The 23128-nt window shown below is 43.7% G+C and overlaps 1 protein-coding gene across 1 annotated transcript in view; it reads right to left on the bottom strand.

Annotated features, from left to right (window-relative positions):
* snx29 (sorting nexin 29) overlaps nucleotides 1-23128 on the bottom strand; it is a 121726-nt gene that overhangs the window by 72006 nt on the left and 26592 nt on the right. The window contains exon 14 of the mRNA XM_041963129.1: nucleotides 18886-18971. Within this exon, the coding sequence (XP_041819063.1) occupies nucleotides 18886-18971 (86 nt within the window). The remainder of the gene's footprint in view (nucleotides 1-18885; nucleotides 18972-23128) is intronic.

Genomic DNA, 23128 nt, shown 5'->3' with positions numbered 1-23128 from the left:
GCCAAAGGGAAAGGCACTGTCATGAAACTGTCAAACATACACATTCAGTGAGAGGGCCAGAAAAGCACTCGCTTCAGAAATACAATTAAACACGAACTGCACACACACACACACACACACACACACACACACACACACACACACACACACACACACACACACACACACACACACACACATACAGAGAAGCAAGAACAGACATAAAGAAGCATATACCAGTGTTTACCAGTGTTTTTGTAATTTACATTCGTTTCACCAACAGGAGACATTTACATTAACTGTGTTTAGATCGCATTTTCAAACATATCAAACCAGGAGAAATAAACTCGGAAATCCCCAAATCATAAACCCTGCTGAATTTATGCAGCAGCCTGCCAGTTGTCAGCAGTCAGAAATATTGACTGTCGTGGCAAGCCACAGAAAGATTTGTCACTGTAAAGGGAGCTCAACAGATCAGACAGTCTGACTCTGTTGAGGCCTTTAAATCGAAGCTGAAAACTCCTCTTTTTGCTTTAACTTTCAATTAGTACTTATCCTTCCACACTTCAGGCCGAGTACCTGTTACCACTTTACCTCCAGTGGGTCGGTCTCAGTCTCAATGACTGCATTAACATTAGTACTTAGGGCCCGTGTTTATATTGCAGAGGACATTTCAACTAACAGACTGCAAACTTTTTGAAATCTGCTGCATTTCTCTAACCGTCTGCCGTCTTTGTTCCTGTGCCCTAAAAGCTGCAAAGATGTACATGCCCCCTGTCCCTCTCTCCCTCCCAGCCTCTCCTCCTCCCCCTCTCTGCCTCACAGGCTTCTCTCTGGCTGCCGGTGCCTCATCCAGTCATTGATCTAGACCTTCGTCCCCCAGGAGGCTCAGCCTCTCTCCTTCTCTCCGATCTTTGCATGTTGTCATGGCCCTCTCTCCCTCTGTGTGTTTTGTTTGTTTCTCCTGTCTGTGTGAACGATGTTGTCCTCTTTCCTGGTCTCCATGGTGGAGACGAAGGTGGTGTGCCTCAGATCCTGCTTATTGGGCGACACCTGAAGCAGCTCAACTGCCCTCCTGGGTCCGTAATCTTCAGTTCTATAATCTTTAGTTTTATAATGTACATTTTGTCATCATAATCGCACATATTGTGATTTTCAGCTATGAATCTATTCTGTACACAAGACATTTTTAAACATCTGTCTGTCCTGGGAGAGCGATCCCTCCTCTGTTGCTCTTCTTGAGGAGTTCATTCTAACTGAGGGTCGAAGGACAGATGGTGTCTCTGAAATCAGACTTTACAATAAAACTGCTTAGCTTATGGCTTTTGTGTCATGCGCCGAAGTGTCTCATTATTTGCAGGGAAAAACTGTCAAAGCGGCTGAGGTACCAGGTGAGCTCAAGAGACACCTCGAGACAAAACTGCTCTTTAGCTAACAGGAAGCTGGGGTTGGCTTCACTAAGTCAGTAGTGTTAGGCCAGTCATCATTCTGCTCTTAGACTATTTTAACGTTAGTCACAACAGTTTCACAAATATAAAGATGGACTTACTTTAATGCTAAAGAGATAGCCACCCAACTCTTAGGCGAAGTCGAAAATAAGAGCCATGTGTCCATGGTAACAAGCAGTGACCCCTGCTGACCAGTGGTAGCAAATGACTAAAAAGAGGACTGGCTTGTAATTTGTGGTTTTCTTCTTAGAGAACAGTAACCTTTTGAAAATATACAGTAGAGAAGAATTTCATTCTTGTTTGCCAAACAAACTATCCTGAGTCTGTCTGTCACGTTCTGTCACCTGTGGGATTCAAACAATTTCCTCAAAATTATTGTATTGTCACATTCCCAGTTAAATGTCTTCATAAATGTTGATTTTTTTCCAGAATGCAAACATTTTCTACTGGTCTGAACAGAGCTGAGCAGAATGACACAGCTGCTTGGTCAGCCCTGTTTTTTAGTGTCAAAGAAGTCTTAATTTACCCAGAGTACACAAACAAATTAGTGGTACTGAAGATGATCTGAATTTAGACATCTATCTGAAGTCTTAGTCAGATCTATGAAACCTGCACCTGGAATACTGCGGAAGCCCAAAAGGAGGAAATGAAAAATAAAATCAGTGCATGACACCATGTATGTGTCTGATGCATCTGTATCTGATGTGTAATGAAAGGTGCCATTATCTTCATCATTAGCCTCACAATCATCAATCATCACCAGCCTATCAAGTCTAACAATGCTTCTGCAGCAGGATGAAGACATCTCTCTATTAAAAACACCCAAACTGCTGCTCGTACTCCTGATCCGTGCTGATCCATAATGGATGAGGGGAATGACACAGACCACTGGCTCCATATGAGCCTCGGGAACAAAAGGCAGCCTTAATTGAGGGATCCGAGTAAAAGGACAAAAGAGAAGGTGGCTGAGGAAAGAGGTGTCAAATTCACAGCGGACGGGGTGAGAGCATGTGTCGATGGCGCTCGTTACTGCACAGCCCCACTGCCGCCGTGGCCTTATCAACAGGTTCAGATCACTTCATCTGCTCTTTTCCCCTTTTCCTCTCTTCCCACGTCTTCACTAGTATCATTAGTCAAAGCCATTGTCAAATCAATGAACTGGTCTGGTGTTTCGCCGGCTCGTAGAGCGAGGTCAGGCCACGGCAGAGCGGAGCAAGATGTCTTTCCAAACTATTTAGCAGTGTACATCTCATTTCCTTGCAGGCCATTATGGTAAATCTACATTACGGAGGCCTGTCAGTGGCTGTCTGCCTCTTCTCACACCATTACAGACCAGCAGAGACACAGACGCCATGCTGGAGACTCATGGACACACTGCCATCTATGGGTAAAAGATACAGACGAGGAGAGAGCTGGTGCATCTACAGGACAAAAGAGCTTGTCCCACTAATGGAAAGTCACAGGTTTTACTCGCATAAAAGCCATCGTGTCCATTAGCACCCATAACTGAACTCCTAGCTGCACTTTTAGTACACTGTTGCTCACGGTGGAATTAAATCCGTGTGCTCTGTGTACAGCACATGCACAGTGCAGCAGATATTAACAACACTACACAGAGAAAAGAGTTTGTTTTGTCACGAGTGTTTTAGCTGCTAGAAGAGGAGAAACAGTGCAAGTCAGTAAACATGAAAGCAGCATCCGGATGAATAGTATTAGAGCTGTATTTCATTATCAACGGAGGACAGTGGATAAGAGATTCTGTGTTTTATCTGTTGAGGATTTTTCTCTTTATTCTTTCTCATCTGCTGCTGCAAGGAAACAACAAAATCTGCTGGGACATTATGCCATGAAAGTTAAAAACTCAAGCCAAATCACAACTAAAGGAACAATCCATCCAATAATGCCAATCTATGTTCAGTTAATGTGACCAGGCATTTCCTGCTCATGGTGCCCTCTCAGGAGCTACGCTGGGTGTTTCTTGAGCAGGACATTTGGTCAGCAGTGCCCCCCCCTGTTAAACCCATCATACAGTGTGTGCCTTGTTCCACATGCTGGTTGCATTTGGGTCCAGCTCAAAGTCAGAACTCCTGTCACACTCCTGGTGACCAGTTTAAAGACAGTTTCATTCTTTTTCCTTGTCAAACCTGGCACCTGCATTACCCACAATGCAAATCTCAGAGTCTGGGTTTTTTTAGTGCTAGTGGAGCTTTAAGCTTTCTTTCTCACTCAACACCAACAGATTTTTGTCATTTTTCAACTTGTAGTCTTCAACTAAACCTGACTCACAATAACTCACTTGAGGACATTTACCAGCCCTCACGCAGCTCCCTCTTGAGCCACAAAAGACTTTAAGCAACTTTTTTTTTCCTGAAGACCTCTACACAGACTTTGATGTGAAAGATCAGCGAAGTTGCCCTGAAAGCCGCACTACAATTTCCTTTCCTTCATGAGCAGCATCAACAGGTTTTGTTGTCGGTTTCTGTGACTCAAAGAGCTACAGCTTCTACACGAAGCTGCGATTTTATGACAACCACTTCAAAAGAGGCAGTTTTTCTCCACAGACTGACTCTCAGCCCAAAGACATGCTGCATTTTGAACCAAAAGTGGAATTAGAGCTTGGCAATACTTTAACATCATTGCATTATATTTGACATAATCTTATCTACACATTTCTGTTACAGAAGGTTATTTTTCTTGTAGAGATGCAATTAAAAACAATAAGTTGTGAAATATGGTTCATTACTTCTAACATTATTTTATGTGTGACTTTGCAAACATGTACCACACTGTGAAATATCGTGATATCAGAAAACATGCACTTGATCATGATAATGATTTCAGCCATATCGTCCAAGCTCTAGACGCAATATTTAATCCTCTATGAAGTGGAAAAGGTCGTGCTCACATGCTACAGCAGATAACCAACAGCTGAATCAAAGTTACTCACTTTATATCAATTACTATGAATTTGATAGAAAACTGAAAACCTGCAGCATCAGACACATTACAAGAGTGTCAAAAGCTGTTCGGATAAATCACTAAATAACTACAAGCAGAGCTCAAAGTGCATTAAGCAACACACATTGAATGTGCATCTTTCCTTCTCTCATACAGCTGCCATCCACACTGAACCCCGGCGTACGAGAGGACGTTTAACACCTCAACCGCACAAGTTCAAGAACTTCAACTCCCTGAGTTCCTAAACAAACATTACCAACTGCATACGTTATTTAATCAATACGAGAGCCAATTACGCCGGAGATGAGGGTGCTATTACACACTGAAGATCAGACGCAGCTAATTACTGGAGGTGACGGCAAGTTTCAATCAGCACCACCTGCTCGTCATGCGCCGCTCTTGAAAACAACTGTGCCGTGCGAGATTTTGTTTTTGTAAACTCTTCAACTTCACCTTGGGTGCCTGTCAGGAGCCCGGCTCGTTCATAACCACAAATCGGCTCAGTGCGCTGTAGCTAATAAGTTCTGACACCAAACCTTGTCAAACTTTATTAGATGGCCTTTAATCACGCTAACTTATGTGGAGACATCCAAGCTTTCTCTTTGTTGAGTCTAATCAGCAGAGAAGTCTTGCAGAAAACAGTAGGGAGAAACAAAGTGAGGGGCTGAAGCAGTGAAATGACCCCCGCTGTTGTGTTGATGCAAGCGATCTGCATTAAGCTGTGGATTTCAACAACACAGAAGCACATCAGATCACCTGTCTTGTCCCTGGCATATGCAAAACACACACAAACGCATGCAATCATTAGGCAGTGAACTTCCAGGAAGTAGTCTGCAACTTCTCTGAGGTGAACAGCCAACCCCGAAAACATCCTGACACTTCTTTCCATATTCATATTTACACAACGAGGAAAAAGCTAAAGAGAAAAAAATCAGCACTTCAGAAGCTTTTCACACATGCCGGGGATGAAAGGGACAGAGAAGCAGCAAGAAAAACTCTAAAGTGTCCTTCTGTGTTTCTTCCTCTTCACCGGAAACCTCCATTATTTTCTCCGTGACAACAGCTCAGACACAGCAGAACACAGGCTGATATCAGCTGCTCTAGCTGCCTTCTGTGGGTGGTCAAAGGTCCAGAAGATAATCAAATATACATACAGCCTCTTATTTATATCTTCACATCCACTCTGCATTAGCGTGGATTATTAATGCAACGAGATCGGCGGTGAGGATGAGAATAAACGTGAGAGTACAGATGAGAGATGGAGAGATGGCAAAGGAGAAAACAGGCGGGAGGAACAAAACGTAAAGCAAAGGAAACTGCGAGCGAGTGAGGAAAGAGGCATGAGACAGAAAGGGATTGCGTGAGGCTTGGTGCCAGTATTAAATATTTCAGTCACAGATTGAGTTGCTATGAAAATGCTTTTGATCCAGACTCCAAAGGACTTTTACAAAACAAGTATTTCTTTGAGTTGGCTGCAGCACAGTGGGATTCACCGCGGGAACAAGTCCAAAAAAATGCTCTGAAGGAACAACCCCCCCCCCTAAAAAAAAAACTTTTCTCACTAAGTGGATCCCCTCCAACTGAGTGATCTTCATTATGTTGTAGAAAGCTATTTTTTAATGTTCAGCGGTTTTGTTCTCAGTCCAAGATAAAAGATGCCATGGGTGTCGCATGTGTATTAGGTGCTGGCAACACGCTAATTTCTAAGACTGAATTTAATAAGTGTGACAGGGTTTCAGATTAGAGGAAAAGGCCAGTAGCAGGTAGAGGATAACCCCATAATGAAGGTTTTGCATTTGAATTCAGTAATTTACAGCTGATGTAGTATTAAATTGTGAAAGCTATAAAAATGATACAGAAGGAACTAAAGGACAGAGTAGTTCTTGGCAGTTTGTTTGTCGAGACGACCTCCTGTATTATTATCATTATTATTATTATTGGAGTGCTCGGAGGATCCGTCATGAGGCAATACCTGGTAATGAGAGCTAATATGCACCTAAAAGAATAGTAGACATTTTGGCACATACACTTATTTGGTATCTTGTGAGAGTTAAGTAAGAAGATTGATACCACTATCATGTCTGTGCAGATAAGAAATAGCATGTATAACCTGGAAAAAAGACATTTCACGTGTTGGTTTTTGTATGGATAAGAAGAAAAGTGTGCCAATGAGCGATCTTTCAGGTGCTGGCAGGCAGATTTTTCTCTTTGGACAGAGCCATCCAAGCAGCCTCCAGTCTTTTTGCGATGCTTAGCTAATTGGCTACTGCCTGTAGCTTCATATTTAATGAACAAATAAGAGAATGGTATCAATCTTCTTATCTGTTACCAAGACAGCAAATATACACATTTCCTAAGAAATCGAACGGCTCCCTCATTTGAATCTGGCAGCATTTTAGACTTATGGTCAAATCATCAAGGGTCAAGTAGCTTCCAACTGAAGAGTTTCTCAAAACTTTTTGCATTTTGTTGCAAACTTTTGCTTTTTAGGGTGTACAAAATCTATTCTTATACCTTCCAAATCTTTTTTTTATGTTTTTCAGATATTTCTTTTACCATTACAATCTCCTCACAATTTCTGCAATGCAATTCTAAAGCTGAAAAGGGATTGTTTGTATTTGTATGCATGTAAATGTTAACACAGATGATGTAAGATGAGAGCAAAATGTGGATGCAAAAACTGTAATTCAATCTTGAATCCTAGAACCCAAGAATATATGGACTTGATTGTCATGCTAAAAACAAACTGCGGATCGAGTTAATCTCAAAACCCCCATCTCTAAAGCCGTTGATCTAAACTAATATCATAATCACGCATGAGCCAAAACAAAAATTATATTTATCTCAATCACATTCGCAGGCGTCGAGTACACCCAATGCAGAATCTCTGCAGATCCGTGAGCTGATTACAGCGGCTCAGATGAATCACATACAATTGCTGGCTGTCCAAAACCAAAAAACTGGCTGTTCATGTGTAAAGATTTGACTTTTACTGAAAATGTACTGTTTATATCTGTCTCAATGTGTGATGCACGTCACATCCGTGGCGCCTTTCACTTTCACACACTCGTGTGGAACGTTTTTTGCCGCAGGTGAGTAGAAAACCACATCTTCAAAACATCTTGGGTGCATTTAAACCTGGATTTTATTTATTCTTGAGCTCACAAATAAACAATCTGCTTACCCTTGACGCATGTTAGTGTCAAAGGAGAACATAAATTAGTTGTAAATGACTCATCCCCTCCCTATGCTGATGCAAAATATGCAGCTCGCCAGACAAGCCGTTTTACTTCTCCATCAGTATTCTGGGTCTGGTGTGGTGTGGTGTGGTGCAGCTGGGTGGATAGACAGGCAAAGCCTTGGGCCCCGTCCAACAGGAGGATGAAGAAATGAGAACAAGAACGGTAAAAGCCTTTAGAGAGCTCTCCTTATCCTCAGCACAGGTGTTTGACCAATACGAAAGAGCCCTCTGGAGTTAAGATGAGAAAGGATGTCAGGAAGTGGTTCGAACGAGAAGCTCTGCAGCATCCCTCATCATCTTCTCCCTCGCTTCACTCATCCCTCTCCACCCTCTGCCCTCCTCCTGTCCAGTCTATTCACGGACAGTGACATGTCAAGACTACTTTGATGCTGCTCCAAAAACTGAATTTAATATCTAATTCTACGCCCTTTTGATTCTTTAACCTAATGTGTTCTGCAAGATCAAATTCAAGTTAATTTAACTGAACTTCAGTCGAATTGAACACAAAACTGCTCAAGTGTGGTAACACGACGCTTCCTGTATTCACGACAGGAAATATTAATTCTAACAACACTGAAACTACTGTGGGTAGAAGAGAGGACATATTTGTGGAGACAGCGTCTGTGTTTAAAGCCTCTGGACGGGCATTTTCCATGGCATCGCAGACATCTGAGATTCACTAACCGGAGCATGTCAAAGCTTTGAGTAGTCTACCAACACTGATAAATCTACCCGGAAAGAGGACGCTTACAAGCGCTTACAAACTACAAGCAAGCATACTAGCTTGCTAACGTAAGTGCAGATTCCCACTATATGTTACTTTTCCTTCATTGCCCCTTTCATAGCCAATCATGATACTATCACCTGTTACCAATCAACCTGTTTACCTGTGGAATGATCCAAACAGGTGTTTTTGGAGCGTTCCACAACTTTCCCAGTCTTTTGTTGCTGCATCAGATTCAGAATAAGCACATATTTACAAGAACCATCATTCTGTTGTATTTATGCTTCACACAGCAAGCCAACTTTCCTGGAAGTGGGGCTGAATGTACTGACTCGGTTCAACTTGAGGTGCTATTGAGATCAACAATTTTCTTCACTGCTACTTTCATCTCCGTCTGTGCTCCTCAACCTCCTCTTACCCGACTACAAACCCACTTCTTTTTCATCCTTTACTTTCAGCTTCCCCAACAGCATCACACACATGTACGCACACCCACACACACACACACACACACACACACACACCCCTAACTCCCCCCTCACCTGCACCTCTCCTCCTAAGCCTCCAGGTCTTTGAAGGAGCAGAGAGCGGTGCCACCCGGCACATAAGATGCAGGATTAAGTTGTTTATAGAGCTGGGCCGTTATCACATAGCACATTAACAAGCTAAACACTCAGACATTAGTCAAACACATATATACACACAAATACATGAGGGTGGGGGAGGTCTTAGAGGAAGCAGTGATTTAGTGCGAGGGGAGGGGGTGAAATGTGCTCCGAGGCAGCGATAAAAAGATAGAGATTTGCTGGTTTGCTGGTGGCACTTATTCAGGAGAGGGTTGCGGCGGCTTCTCAAAGGCTCCATGGGGTTTGAAATGAAAAGGCTCCAAACGAGCGTGGATAGTTATCTGTGTAAGACTCTAAATATTCATATCCAAATCCCAGCAGTGCTCCAGAAAAGAAAAATAAAACTCATAATCAAGCCGAGACATATCACTCAAAACAGATTACTCCCACATGTTTGGAGACTCTGAAACTAGACAAGAAGAATGATTCTTTTGTGTTGCTGATGCATCATTGGGTTCCTTGAAAGGCACTCCAAACTAAATTTATTATTATTATTATTATCATATTTAGAGGAACACTGGTGAGCAGAATAAATTGCAATGTCTGTCTTGATGTGGCCCTTACTTTCTGCCTTGTTCTTAGCACTCGCTCTGCCGTTAGCGTTTCTCCATGAACCTGCTCTGGTCGCGGTAATTTGTCACGCCATCGCGGGTTTGACCTCTGCCGTCCTCGTACTGTCTGCTTGTAATCTCACTGATAAAAGAAGAGAAGCTCATCAGCGTGTCCTCGATGACAATGACACTGGATAAGAACAGGAGGACTTGTTAAGATATTCCTATTCAAACCTGCATTGTTTCCCTTGTCCCTGCCATTACACCAATCAGTTCTAATCACAGTCTACGTCACTGTACAATTACTTCGCTTTGAATTTGCAGGGGCTGCTGCTCTCCAAAGAGCAGAGCAATTAGGAACAGACGAGTCCAAAAGCACTCAAATCCTTCCATTTTTAGCCACACTAGCATGCGGCTCTAAGGATGACAATGTCAGTCCACCACTTTGGTCCACAGTGAAACATCTCAACAACTACTGGCTTCACGACTGGCTTGAAATTTGGCACAGATATTTACGTTTACCACAGGATGAAGCTCAAAACTTTTATCATCATCAGGTCAAGATGCACTTTGGTTTATGATCAAACACCTGCAAAACGAATGATATTACCCGACGTTGCAGCTGTACTTTGTGTTTAGTGCTCATTAAATCTAACCCTTAAACAGTGTCTTGAGTTCATTAATGTGTTAATCATTTCTTTACTCATAACCAGGAACACTAACAACCAACAACATCGATGTTCTTCTGTAATTCTTCTGCTTATATCAGAAGAAATCATTAGAGTTTTATGTAGACTTTTAGGGAAAAGGAGAAGATCGACTGTATTACAACAAAGGCTGAATATCTAATAAGCAAGGCAACTGTTTTGACAGCCATCCGTTGCTTAAATTGATCATGAGACAAGATGTGTGACAACGTGTCAAACTGACAGAGTGAATGACTGATCACATTGTGATTCACTTCACTTTGTGGTAATTTACCCGAGCAGAGCAGAGAAAATCTAGGAAGTAGAGGAAACACCAGCAGTGCATCTGAAGATGTTCAGCTGGTTCTGGTCGCGTCAACATATGAAGGCTTTAAAGTGACAGCAACATAATGACAGTAAAGCTGCTCCTTCTGATGCATAACAACCAAGGAGCGACATGTGTCTGACATGTATACAATCAAAAAATATAATTAACAGCACAGTGAAGTCAGTGACGCTGTGTTGAGGATTAATCAGCATGATGGGAAATAACCAGAACTTTCCCGTAAACACCTTAAACGCTCATGTCCAACCAATACGTTTACTAGCATGAGGAGACAACACTGGCAGGGGAAAGGACAACAGACAGACGCTCCTACAATTTCATTATCAGCTCTGTGTGGGACGCCACGTAGGTTGGCTGTCGCAGAGCCCTGATCAGCTCTGATTAATATCCCCCTCAGTCCAACCGAGCCAGTCACAACAATGCTACTAAGTAAGTAAGCAAGCTTGTAAGCTTCCACCTCCTACCCAGAGTGCATTGCAATAACTGTGAGAGGAGGTGTCGACCGCCACAGGTATTCGACATACAGCTGCTGTTTTAATTAAAAGAATGCCCTCGTTTAAACAACTCACTAAAAATCTGTTCTCAGTGATGCACGCACCCGACCGTCGGCGTGGCAAACACATGTGGCAAAGTCAAAACAACAGTCGGCCGTCGTGTCATCACTCTGTCCACGACATCTGCTCCCTCGACAGCCCGGACCGTTTAGCCCCTCGCTTCGCCCGGGCCAAGCGCAAAAGTAAGTCTGTGCTGTGTTATCATCAGCGCGGGCAATCAAGCAATAAATGAGCAGCTAGCAGGGCCTCTGCTAATACAGCACCAGCTCCTACACTGTCTGGGAGGCTGGCAGGCGAGCTGGGACCAGATGTAATCACTCCCAGGACAGAGGTGGGAGGTAGAGGGCGAGATACAAGAGGAAATGTTCAAAAGGAGAGATGCTACGCTAGTTTACAAGCGGCGCATTCTCGCAAAACACACCCAGTTTCGCACACATGGCACAGCAATGGCCTGGAGGCGTGTGTGTGCATGTGCCTGTGAATTCAAAAACGCCACAAGGCAAGAGAGGAGGTGAACCTCCAGATGCATCACCTGAGGGCTTCCCGCTCCCTTCGTCTCCTCTCTCTTCAGACTCATAGCTACGTTCTCTCTCCTCACTTAATCCAGTCTCAGAGACAGACACCTCACTCCATTACAAAGCTTCAAGAGGATTGAACCAGCACAAGTACGAGAACCGTCCTCCTCAAATTGAGTTGCTCTCAAATTTTGCACACAATGCCTCAGTTGCTTGAAAGCTCGAAAATCCCTCTGTACCTCAGTAAGCTCTTCTCTGATCCCCTTTGAAGATGATTTGATAGTTGAAACAGGTAAGAGATCTTAGCTGTCACTTAGATTCACCTGTTTGGGCTGTTAGTTTATATTCAAGGGGGCTTTCAAGACAGCAAATGGATTTATGAAGCGATTTGGACTTGCAAAATGAGACGGCGACAGATTCCCTGGCAATTCCCTGAGGATCTGACACACGGCACACAAAGGTGCAGATCGCAGATTTTAATTCAAATGCAGGAAATAAGGAGTCTTCCACTGCAGGCTAACACACCTGTTGCGTTTCTCCCTCTTCCCACCTTGCAAAGCTACAGCACATCTGATAAAAGAATCTGAAGTGCGTAGAATTAGATATTCAATTGAACTGGACAAGAGAGCGAATGACCTGGGATGGGACTGAAGGGACCCACCCCGAGGACAGAGACGCCGGTTATCAAGTGATCAACTGAGCCTTCTCCATGACGACCAATTAGATTCCACTGAGGACGACCTGGACGAAAAATCTAACTTTCTTTCTTATATTTTGTCTACTTGCCGTACAACCGTACTGCGATTGTGTGACCTCACCTGATCCATTAATGTACAAAAAGCTATAATCTCAATTAAATGAGCTGCTGAGGACTTTAGTTTGCATGTGTGAAGAGTTTCATGATTTACTGATTTCACTGATTTCTCACACTTACACGAAGAGATCAGCTGTCAAACAGAAACTGTGAGCTCTTCTTGATTGGCTTGTTGTTGTAGATGAGTCTTCTTCATCTTTTCGTCATAATGCTTTTCAGCTTCTCCAGGTGCACGTCAGAGCACGTGATGGAATGATTTGTCATCGTAAATCAAGCTCAAAAACATGCTGATGCATCTCAACCCTGAGACACTATCAATGCATGGTATATGACACGCATGTTTATCTGTATTTTTAACAGCTGAGAGTGGAGATAGCCAAACATTGCAAAGTTTGCGATAACAAATATTGTGACTAAATGGCAGTGAGTCAAACGAAAGCTAATATTTGGTTGCCTGGGAGCCAAAAGATGCATCAGATGGAAATCTACAGCCCCGCTGGACTGCTTTCCCTCACCGGCCATGCTTTTCCATATTTATCTCCGGGAAAGGCGGACGTGATGACACCCAGCAGGCTCTGGCAATCGGTGAGATGATTAAAATGTTCATTAACACCGATCCGTCCAGGTGATGAAATCCGTCGCACCCCCCCTGCTGTGCCCACATGGAAACGCCTGTGAGATAAAATGGCGCTGGTGCATAAATCCTCACGTACCCGGAATCAGGCGGTGACCACCTGGCCCCACCTGTGACAAACAATATGCGATATATCACCTGGCCTGTGCCAGGTAAATAAACAGTGTGCGTTGAATTAATTGTCATATATATACGCACACAAACAGACCACCCTCTGCTGAATAAATGAAAGTCGCTCACACCTCTGAGCTGGTAAACACACCCAATCTGTTGGATTAAGACCTGAGAGGCTGCACAATGTGAGCTGCTGCCCGGTTTCTCTTGTTATGATCTGAGGCTAAACGTGTGGGCACAATTAATCTCAATTCACATAGAGAATGACTCATCATTTGCTCTTTTACAGTCGGCCTACTGGGATGTAAATAACTTCAGAACATAAACCACTTACACACCAGTTACAACAGTTTATACCCACCTTCAGCCGCTAATGCACAGTTTAATTTAGGCACACACACCGCGTCTCACCTACACTCGCTCAAAGGGACGTGGGACTTGTCCACAAAAAGATCATTAACGCTAATAGAGTATATGAACGTGCACACATATGCACATTCGCCCTGACAAAACACATACCTACACACATTTGCTTTATAATGACCCCCCTCTCGCCACCGTGACCTGCTTTTCTCACATTAACCCCCAAACACGCTCAGCGGCTCACTAGTTAACAAGTAATGAAAATCCAGCACCTTAAAAACGCCACGCCACCTTATTGTTGGTTGAACAAAAACAGGCCAGCCCCTGAAAACAAGATAATTACACACAATCCAAGTTTTTATTAACATGCACTCTAATGCAGGCAGACAAAAACACACACACACACACACACAGCTGATACCTCACAACAGGATGCCTGACCTCCCCGAGGCCCTACAAGTGCAAAGCGGAGCACACAGAGGGACAATAAATGCAGATCTATGTGTGTAATGAATAAGTTACACACTCCTATTAGGGCAGGCAGGCGCTGACAAATGCCTCTCATTCACTCATTAGGCCACTGGCTGTCGGGGAGAGCAGGAGAGACCGAGGCGCAGCAAGGGAAGCTTATTGGGTTTAAAACGGCCATGTAATCCGTTTCCTTATTGGAGATGAATAAGCTGCTGTCCGCGGCGGGTTTATTTATGGGCGAATTAAACACGTACACAGTGACAGGCAAAAAGCAGAATGAATCAAAGTGCAGGTCCGGCCAGCGTTTCCCTCTAACCCAAACCACAGGTGAGAGGGGAAAAAACAAACAGGAGTAAAGTAAAAATCCTAAAAACTGGGAAAAGTGAGGAACTATAAATATAGATACCACACAAGGCTTACACAAACATATAGCTTTGTAAGACACATTTCTTAAGTTATTTTCAGGCCTAAAAAAGTGGGAATGGTGGGAATGAATCTGCAAGAGTTTGAGGTGACCAAAGAAAAAAAAGAAGAAGAAGGAGTTAGAACGGTTGAAATGCATAAAGACAATCCTCCCACTCCCATTTTTCCTTCATACCTTAAGGTCACTACCTCCCATTTTTGCTGTTTCTATAAAAAAAAAAGCATTAATGCAATGGAATAATGGACTGTGCAGATAAAAATGAGAGGAAATAGACCTATCACAGAGAAGAGAGGGTATTCCATCTCGGCAGACTAACTGCCCTCTGACCCTTTATCGATCTCCTCCAGTGTCCTTGGCATGGCCAGCCAGCACTTGACAGGTTAATAACTCCTGATCTCTACCCCAGTCTCTTTTATATACAGCACAGCAGGCCAATTTCACAGACCACGTGCAGCAATCAGCCATCCCAGGGGGACGAGGTGAAACCCGTTTCCCCAGGTTCAGTGACTAGCCCCCCTTTGGGGAATCAACCCCCCGGGTAAAGCAGTCAGTCAAACAGCAACCGGTCAAGCAGGCAGCCGCTAAAGCTCCTCCTGGGAGAATGAAACGTCTTGGAACATTATCTCCTGAGAGACAGTGAGCTTCCGCTGAGGACGAGACAGCGCAGCTTCTCTGAGAAACGAAATGTTTTTTCATACGGGCGATGTCCGTCTCTCCAGTCCCGATCCTCCATCGCTGACTTCAAACAAAAGCACTCCAGCACAAGTCCTGCTCCTTAACCCTCACTGTCTCTCACACACTCACATCACCTCAGTCAATGGACTGCCACCACGAGAACCTTCTGGACCAGTGACATACATCATCCAGAGCCAGACCCAGCTACTATACACCACGGTAAATGAAATCATCTTTGGGTTTTGGGCTGACTTTGGAACAGGTCTATTCAGATCCAGTCTAATTGGACTTGGTTTTGTTTTTTGGTATTGGGACTCTATGCTTTTTTTATGTTGGGGTAGGTTTTCCACAGGTCTGTTTTGGATCGGGCACCAAACAGAGAAAGATGCGAAGAGTCAGGGCAAAATGATGAAACCGGGTGCAATGATACAGCATCTGGATAAAAGAACGCATTTTGGGGTGTTGCGCAAAAGAATGAACTAACCATTACAATAAATTCCGTGGGTCTTCAGAGTTGCGTACATCACAGTCATTCAGGAAACCAAGCACTGCTCTTTCAAGGCCACTGATTTACCTGGTACAGACTTCAGTTAGTGCAAACCTTGAGGTACTGTGTAAAACTGGGTTAGTGTGTGTGTGTGTGCTGCTCAGTGTGTCTCTCTCCCTTCAGCTAACTCTGCCTTACAGTAAACATGACTGTCACTGTTATACTACAAGTCCTCTGGGGTTCGGCTAATGGCTTCTCTTAATGACACACGCACATGCAAATGCACATACGCGCACACACACACACCTATCTAGAGCACTTAAATGTTTGACGCACCTCGACGTTGCACAAATTGGAGCAACGCTAATGTGACATGTAAAGTACATGCACGTCCTGTCGTCTGCTAAGGCGTGCAGCCTTTCAAATTGGATTCATGCATGTAGCGCACATTTGTACTGTAATTTACATTCATATGAAGAACACACAGCAACACAAACATACCATTCTCTGATATGCAAGTATAAGCAGAGAGGGGAAATCCCCCAAACAGGGACGGCGTCGCGCAGGAAAGAATAACTATCGCTCTTCTGAAACAGTAGAGAGGAGCACCGTCTTTTGTGGGATGTCAGTGGGGCTGACGGCGCCTGAGGAGCGTTCGAGAGATCACGTCTGCAGCGCAACCGTTAGACAGGAGGGGTTTCAAAAAGGCAGCGCGCTGATCACGGGGAAGCATACTGACAGCACATGAAAAAGGGGCGCTTGTGCACCAATTCATCGTCCCCCCTCCCCCCAAGATTTTTGCTCCCCCTAAACTGCTCAAACATCCTCCTCTACTCTCAACACACACGCGCGCACACATGCCAGCGGAGTGTGGTAGTCAACATCAAAGCACGATGGAACGAGGCACATCATTAGCAGGAGAAGACAGAGGCGAGGGAGGATGAAATCATTTAGACGCCGCCGTGGAGAGGGAATTACTACGCCTGTCGGGATGAGGGGATCGAGGATAGGGGGAGAGGGAAAGACAAGATGGATGAATGAGAGGTGAAAAAGGAGAGGGAAAGGGTATAAATGGTGGGAGAATGAAAAGTCAACATGAGCGAGACATAACGAGTGGCGCTAAAATAAGATGGGCAAAAAGCAAACAAGAGGAGAGCCACAAGCTAGAGAGAAGAGCGGAGGCTTGACGGCAAGACAGAGCAGCTTGTCAAGATGATGCAGTTGAGCTCGGTGATGGCTATTTCCTGATAATAAGTGCCCATTCACGTGTGAGGGAATCACCACCGCTCCCGCCAATCATCTCCCATCGTCAGTGCTCCTCCTCACCGTGCTCTCCGGTGCCAGCAGGTCGGACGGACCTGCTCCACAGGCTGAACACAGTAACTGCCAGGAACCAGCGGGATGAAATGCGAAGCCGTTGTGATGTTTTAAACATGACACCGCCGCAGGACGAGGTTGCACAGGTCTGCGCTTATTTAACACGTGACAGTTATCAATGCAACTTATTTGAAAAAAATGTAAAAAAAAAAAAGTTATAAAATACTGAATAAGTTCATGCTGTGTTGAATCAAATCTGTGCTAAAAGAAAACAGCGAGTTATTGGCGATAGGCTGGTGGTAAATTTGCATGCTACAGTCCAATTTCATACAACTTGGATCTTATTTGAGTTATTTTGGCCGTCATTCCAAAGCAACACAACAAAAGTTTTAAACATAACTCTGCATTTGCCAAATTTATGTAGAAGAAAAAACAAAGGCGGATGATAACATTATTATCCAGACTATCTGTGTCATCCCAGCAGGGTTGTGTGTCATTTTAGCTGGCAGCTAGTCACAGCTACCTTTGCCTATTGAGTTGGTAATCCTTCAATCAGGAATCACCTGGGTTTGTTCAGGGTCGTGGGGTGTGTGGACGCCGTGGCTTCACTGTGAGGGCCACCGAAGCTAAGCTAACACTGGTTGTAACTGCAGGTTATGGGTGATAATTCTAATGGGTTATAGGCCTTTCATGCCACCTGAAACAGTGTCATCTCTGTCTGTGTGAGTCTGAACGGAACACACAAGAACACCAGAACGCTGTTGATGGTCAGTAAATACCTCCAAACCGTAGGCTGGCTTAAAAAACAATGTCTCATTGTCTATTTCTGCAAGTGTTAAAGAGAGAACATGTGATATGTTGGTGTGGAGGCTTTGGAGGTGTTTACAGGCTCCTTTGACGGAGCTGGGCCGAGTTCCAACAGTAAAGTAACGAGTAATGCCATTAATGTTGATGCTGAGTTGACTAATTTTATAGGAACTCGTAGTGTTCATCACATAATAACAATAATAATGATAAAACCATTATATAAGGTCATATAAAAATGACTTCATGTTAAAATGAGTGGCTTATTGAAAAACACTGATAGTCCAACTTTTTACCATGTCATTTATTCCTATGTATCTCTCTGTTGACCACTACACTGGGATATAATTGTACATATAAGGTGAAAGAGGATTTTATCCACATTCCTGTTCACAGACCAACATCCGACTTCAACTTTGACCTCGTGTATTTCAAACCAGCAGTAATGAACTTATCAGTGTTGCCATGTTTTTATCACAGATAGAAATGGTGACAAAAATGTTGCTATTTTTATTCTGCCTATAAGAACACAATCACTAAAATCTATGCTGGAAGACTTACAGCATCAAAAAGTTGTTTGTTCGTTCTCTTTAAAACTTCAGATTGCAAAGTTCTACACATCCCTTCACCTCTCTGTCTCACCAAAATATACAAACAAACTCACAAACACATAAACCCTTTGGGGGGTCACAGATTACCACCCTCCTTTCTATCCCCCAAAATGCAATTAGCCATTATGCAGCCCTCTATAATCTGCCATGTTCATTTTATTTGCCTTTGATACAGCAGGGGCTTATCTCGCCGGTCTTTACACAGAGCACCGCTTACATCCCCCAGCACCGGGGTAACAAAGTCAAAGTTATCAAATCTACCCAAAAACAGAAAAAGGATAAGTCGGAGAGACAGTGGAGCGAGAGGCTCGCTCATTATTTGACAGGGCTTCACACGATAAAAACTGGAGGTTAGACATCTGAGCCCCTGAGAAATGCATCAGAGCTGATCTGGGATGTGCAGGAAACTGATGACCTTATTTTTCTGTGTGTGCATCTGTGAGCGTTTCTGTTTGAGAGCAAAATAGATGGACTGGGACACAGATATGAAATCTAATTTCAGGTTATAATGATGCAGTGTGTGTGTGTGCGTGTGTTGTTTACCGTCATTGCCCTGGCTCCCCTCTCTCTTCAGCATCTGTACCGCCCCCACATACTTCTTCAACTGGACCTTCAGGACCTCATTCTCCCTGCACAAACAGACACACAAAAGCACATCTTATAGCCACAGAACAGTAAACCTAAGGAGGCTATGACGGCAATACACTGCATGCAAGCATTTCAGACTCTTTAGTGTCAAACATCCCTGCTGCATGACAGACTAGATGCGACTTGCGCATTTTGACAAAACGCTCAGCTGATGGCTTTAGCTAGCACTGTAAAGATGGTACCATGCAAGTGACAAAGGGTACAATTTCTGTCCAATAGCACTTGGAGCTGCACCGAGCCAGTAACAGGAAGTTGTTTACTCTGTTTGATGACAGCATGCGGTAGAGGGAGACGGTGTGAAGCCTGTTGTGACATCTTGTCACCTGAGGAAGGATGAAAATAAAAACATTTGAAATCTAATCCAGGCGGTCAGACACAGATGTGTTTAGAGAGATGTGACTTGACTCGCGCTTCGACCCTCCTCGAGCACAACCGCAGTCAAGCCACTAACGGGTGCCTCAGAGACCGCCTGATAGCAACATAAACATTGAATCTGTAATCAGATTTTCTGTGCAAAAGCCACAAATTCCAGGTAGAAATGCACTAAAGATGAATTGAGGATATGATTATGAAAAACAGCTATGTTGTGGGACTGAGACATATTTGGACAAGCATCGTCATGCACTGACGGCAGAACGGCCTTGAGTTAGACAGACTGGCCAACTGAAAGGTCGATTCCCGGCACACACACATGCAGCTTGGTTATCTGAACAAGGCGAGATGGGGACTGGCGTGCAGAGCGGGTTGATTGGTTGATTCACCTCCTGTCCGGAGGCAGGTTCAAAAAAGAGACCAAACAAACATTAACGTCTCACAATAAAGTTGAGTAAACAGGCTCCACACAAGGAGCAGTCACACAAACGTCTCCGAGTCACCTCCATGTTGTCTACATACAGCCCGGATAATCAGAATTTCAGCTTGAGTCCAAAATTGATTCTTAATTGACTATTAATTGTTGGTGAGAAAGCAAGGCAAGATGTTAATGGACAATTGTATTGTGTATTGTATGAATGTGAAGAATTAGGTCCAATGCAAGGGTTAGAGTAGATGTCCACATACATCTGGGTTGGGGCTGTTCTTTCTCACATAAGGACCCTTTAGTTCCTATTAAAGCATCAGTGTGTAGGATTTAGAGGGATCTATTGGCAGTACATTATATTCCTAAGTGTGTTTTCATTGTTGTATAATCACCTTAAACTAAGAATAGCTGTGTTTTCATTACCTAACAATGAGCCCTCTTCCACGGAGTCCACCATGTTGCACCAAAAAATATTTTAAACCAACGGTCTAAGACTAGGCCAAGTCTAGACTGCACTTAAGTCACGGTCCTGCTGGTTATGCTGGGGATTTGCAGCTGGGGACACATATATACCACCATTCCTGTGATAAGAGCAGAACCTCAGTGTTCAGCACCAACGAGATGAATATTAAGAGCAATGTAATCAAGTTAAGCTATAGTCCTACATTAGCACTGCTTAGAGCACTGGCGGTGTGTGTGTGTGTGTGTGTGTGTGTGTGTTTGACCACGGATGAGGACGCAGACACAGTGATAAAGAAGTGAGCGGCAGAAGCAGCGTCCTTACAAGCCGTAACCGGTTGAACATCATCGACTTTTGGGGAGGAAATCAATCAGAGTTTGAGTGTGGCTTTATGCCCTTGGCGGTTAAATTTAACAGCCTTTGTCTTGCTCTGCCGCCGTCCCCCCACCCCTCATTCTCCATGGGTGATTTTTGGTGCCCTGCTTATCAGCCTTCATTCCCCACAACAAAAGAGGCGCCTGCCGGGAGACCTCCTGGATCCACATGACGAGCTCGCCGAGGAGCCGTCCACGTCGTTGTTATCACAACCACCCGCAGCCCAGACTCTGTCCCAGGCTGATTAAATTATAGCTGATACCCCCGCGTGCTCACAGTGTATGCGCTCGTGTAGGGGCTCTGGGAGATACACAGTCATTCAGATGCGTCTCATTTTACTGAGAATGAGTCTTGTGTCTGTTGTTACACCAACAGATTACAGAGTTTGACAAAATGTGAGTGAACTGGCAGTGAGACTTATGCAAAAGAATAGATCATAATGACTGTTTAACATGAAAAAGGCAGCACTCATTGAGAGCTATCACTCATTAGAGTCATCACCAAACTTTGGCTTTTTGTCTATTAAACATGGTGGCCAAAAACAGACTAAAAGGAGCCAAACTCTTGGACTTGCATTCAACAGGTGTCCGGACGCACGACACCAAATCCATGCTAATGCTGTTCTAAATGTGCTGGATATGCAAGTAAGGGATTTTCTGCTAATATGTCAGCCATATCAGCTTGTAAGTTCACAGCAGACATCTTGACTTGATGAAACAGGAAAAGCAGACGTGTCACTAACAACATTAAAGACGGGTCTGCACCAGGACAGGTGTTATTATTTCTATCTGTGCTCTTTCAGCAGGGACGTGTTAAAATGCCTGCTATAAAAAAAAGGACAATTTACAATTACCATCAGTTATTTTAAACATTTAGTGTTTAGTGTCGTTGCAGTACTCTTCCTTAGGCTCAAATGCTGGAACATTTCTGATAGCTTAAAGCACAGGACAGGTGACCATGTTGATCAGCAATCCTCCACAGGTGCTGAGAACTGAGTAAAAACTGTGCCGTCAGTGACTATTCTTTCCAACCTGCTCCATTAGTCCGGATTTTTTTAAATGCTTGCAATCCATTATGTACCCACATAATTTATTGCTAATGGCAGACCACAATTTAAGATGCCATCAATAGAAGCTAATTCCCAAAAGCTCTTCAGTTATTCAAGAACACTGTTTGTTCGCTCTTCTTTGTTCAGAGAATCATTCATCAGCAGCAGATTTCCACCGCAGTGAATAAATGACTCTCCGAGCAAACAATTCTTGAAGTGTTGCACTGTGCTTGAAATAGATTTTCTTTTCAGGTTACAACAGCCTGATAATGAGCACATTTTGTTGAATTATTGATCACCCACTCAAACAATTGAAATGTTTTCTGCTGATGTAATTTGCTCGCTTTTTGCATCATTTAAGACAAAAAGAACACCGCTCGATATGAAAAACACAATGAATGTTTAAACAAGAGAAATGTCACCTTGTTGAATATATCGGATCAACTGTAGCCTTGTTAGCCGCTAAAATACTAAACAGTAATAGAGCACATCAGCCTAGCTTGTTATTAATGTGTCAGGTTTTTAGCTACTGATTCTAAGAGCATGTTTATTCAAATGTTTCATAATTTGATCTTTGGCCATCAGGGAACGTTCTACCAACTTCAATAGAATTCATAATTTACACTGGAGTGGCCCCACGGTTAACGATATGCACAGCTCCTTGCATGGAGACGAAAAGATGTACCGATACAATAACCAGAAGACAAACTCCTCTACATTTTCATATCAGATGATGGAGACCGACATACTCCAAACAAAACCCTGGCACAGGTGTAGATCACACCTAACGTGCACCCACAATATAAGCAGTCTTGAGGGAAATCGGGTTGGAATATATGAAGGAGCATCACTCTAACAGCAACCTCACCTGTACAGTACTTTTTCAAATCCAATTTCAGGGGAGGCCGATAAAACACAACCTGGAGGTGTGAAACAGACCCTCTGTGTCCTGTCTGGATGTGAGCTGCTTCCCTCAGGTCGTACAACAGAATTTTTGTTTTTCCCCCACGTTTGCAATAAACGTGCTCACTGCTGACAAGAAAAGTGTCCAGCACGTGCATCGACATCATCAGACATTCATTGTGTCTATCATTCACACGCACACACATTTTTTGAGTTTGAACTGGAAAGACAGACAACAACAAAAGTAGTTGAGATATTTCAAACTGGACCAACAGACTGGCTGCTAGCATGGCTAATGTTTTTTCTTCTTCTTTCCTATCTCGCTTGTCATCTTATCTCACGAGCCCTTGGGCAGCCCAGACCCTCAGTTTGAAAACCAAAAATGGACTACACCTGGTATTAAAAGTACAATCTCTATCCAGGCGCATAATCCAGTTAAGGAAACAAACCGCTGATGGAAGGTGTAAGCGTGTGGAGATCTGAACGTAATCGGAACTGCCTGACCACATCTGGAGGTGGTCCGGATCTCAGATCAGCGTAAACACAATCTGTG

This window comes from Chelmon rostratus, chromosome 21 (assembly GCF_017976325.1).
Source record: "Chelmon rostratus isolate fCheRos1 chromosome 21, fCheRos1.pri, whole genome shotgun sequence".
Taxonomy (NCBI): Eukaryota; Metazoa; Chordata; class Actinopteri; order Chaetodontiformes; family Chaetodontidae; genus Chelmon; species Chelmon rostratus.
This window is presented reverse-complemented; position numbering and strand designations above follow the sequence as displayed.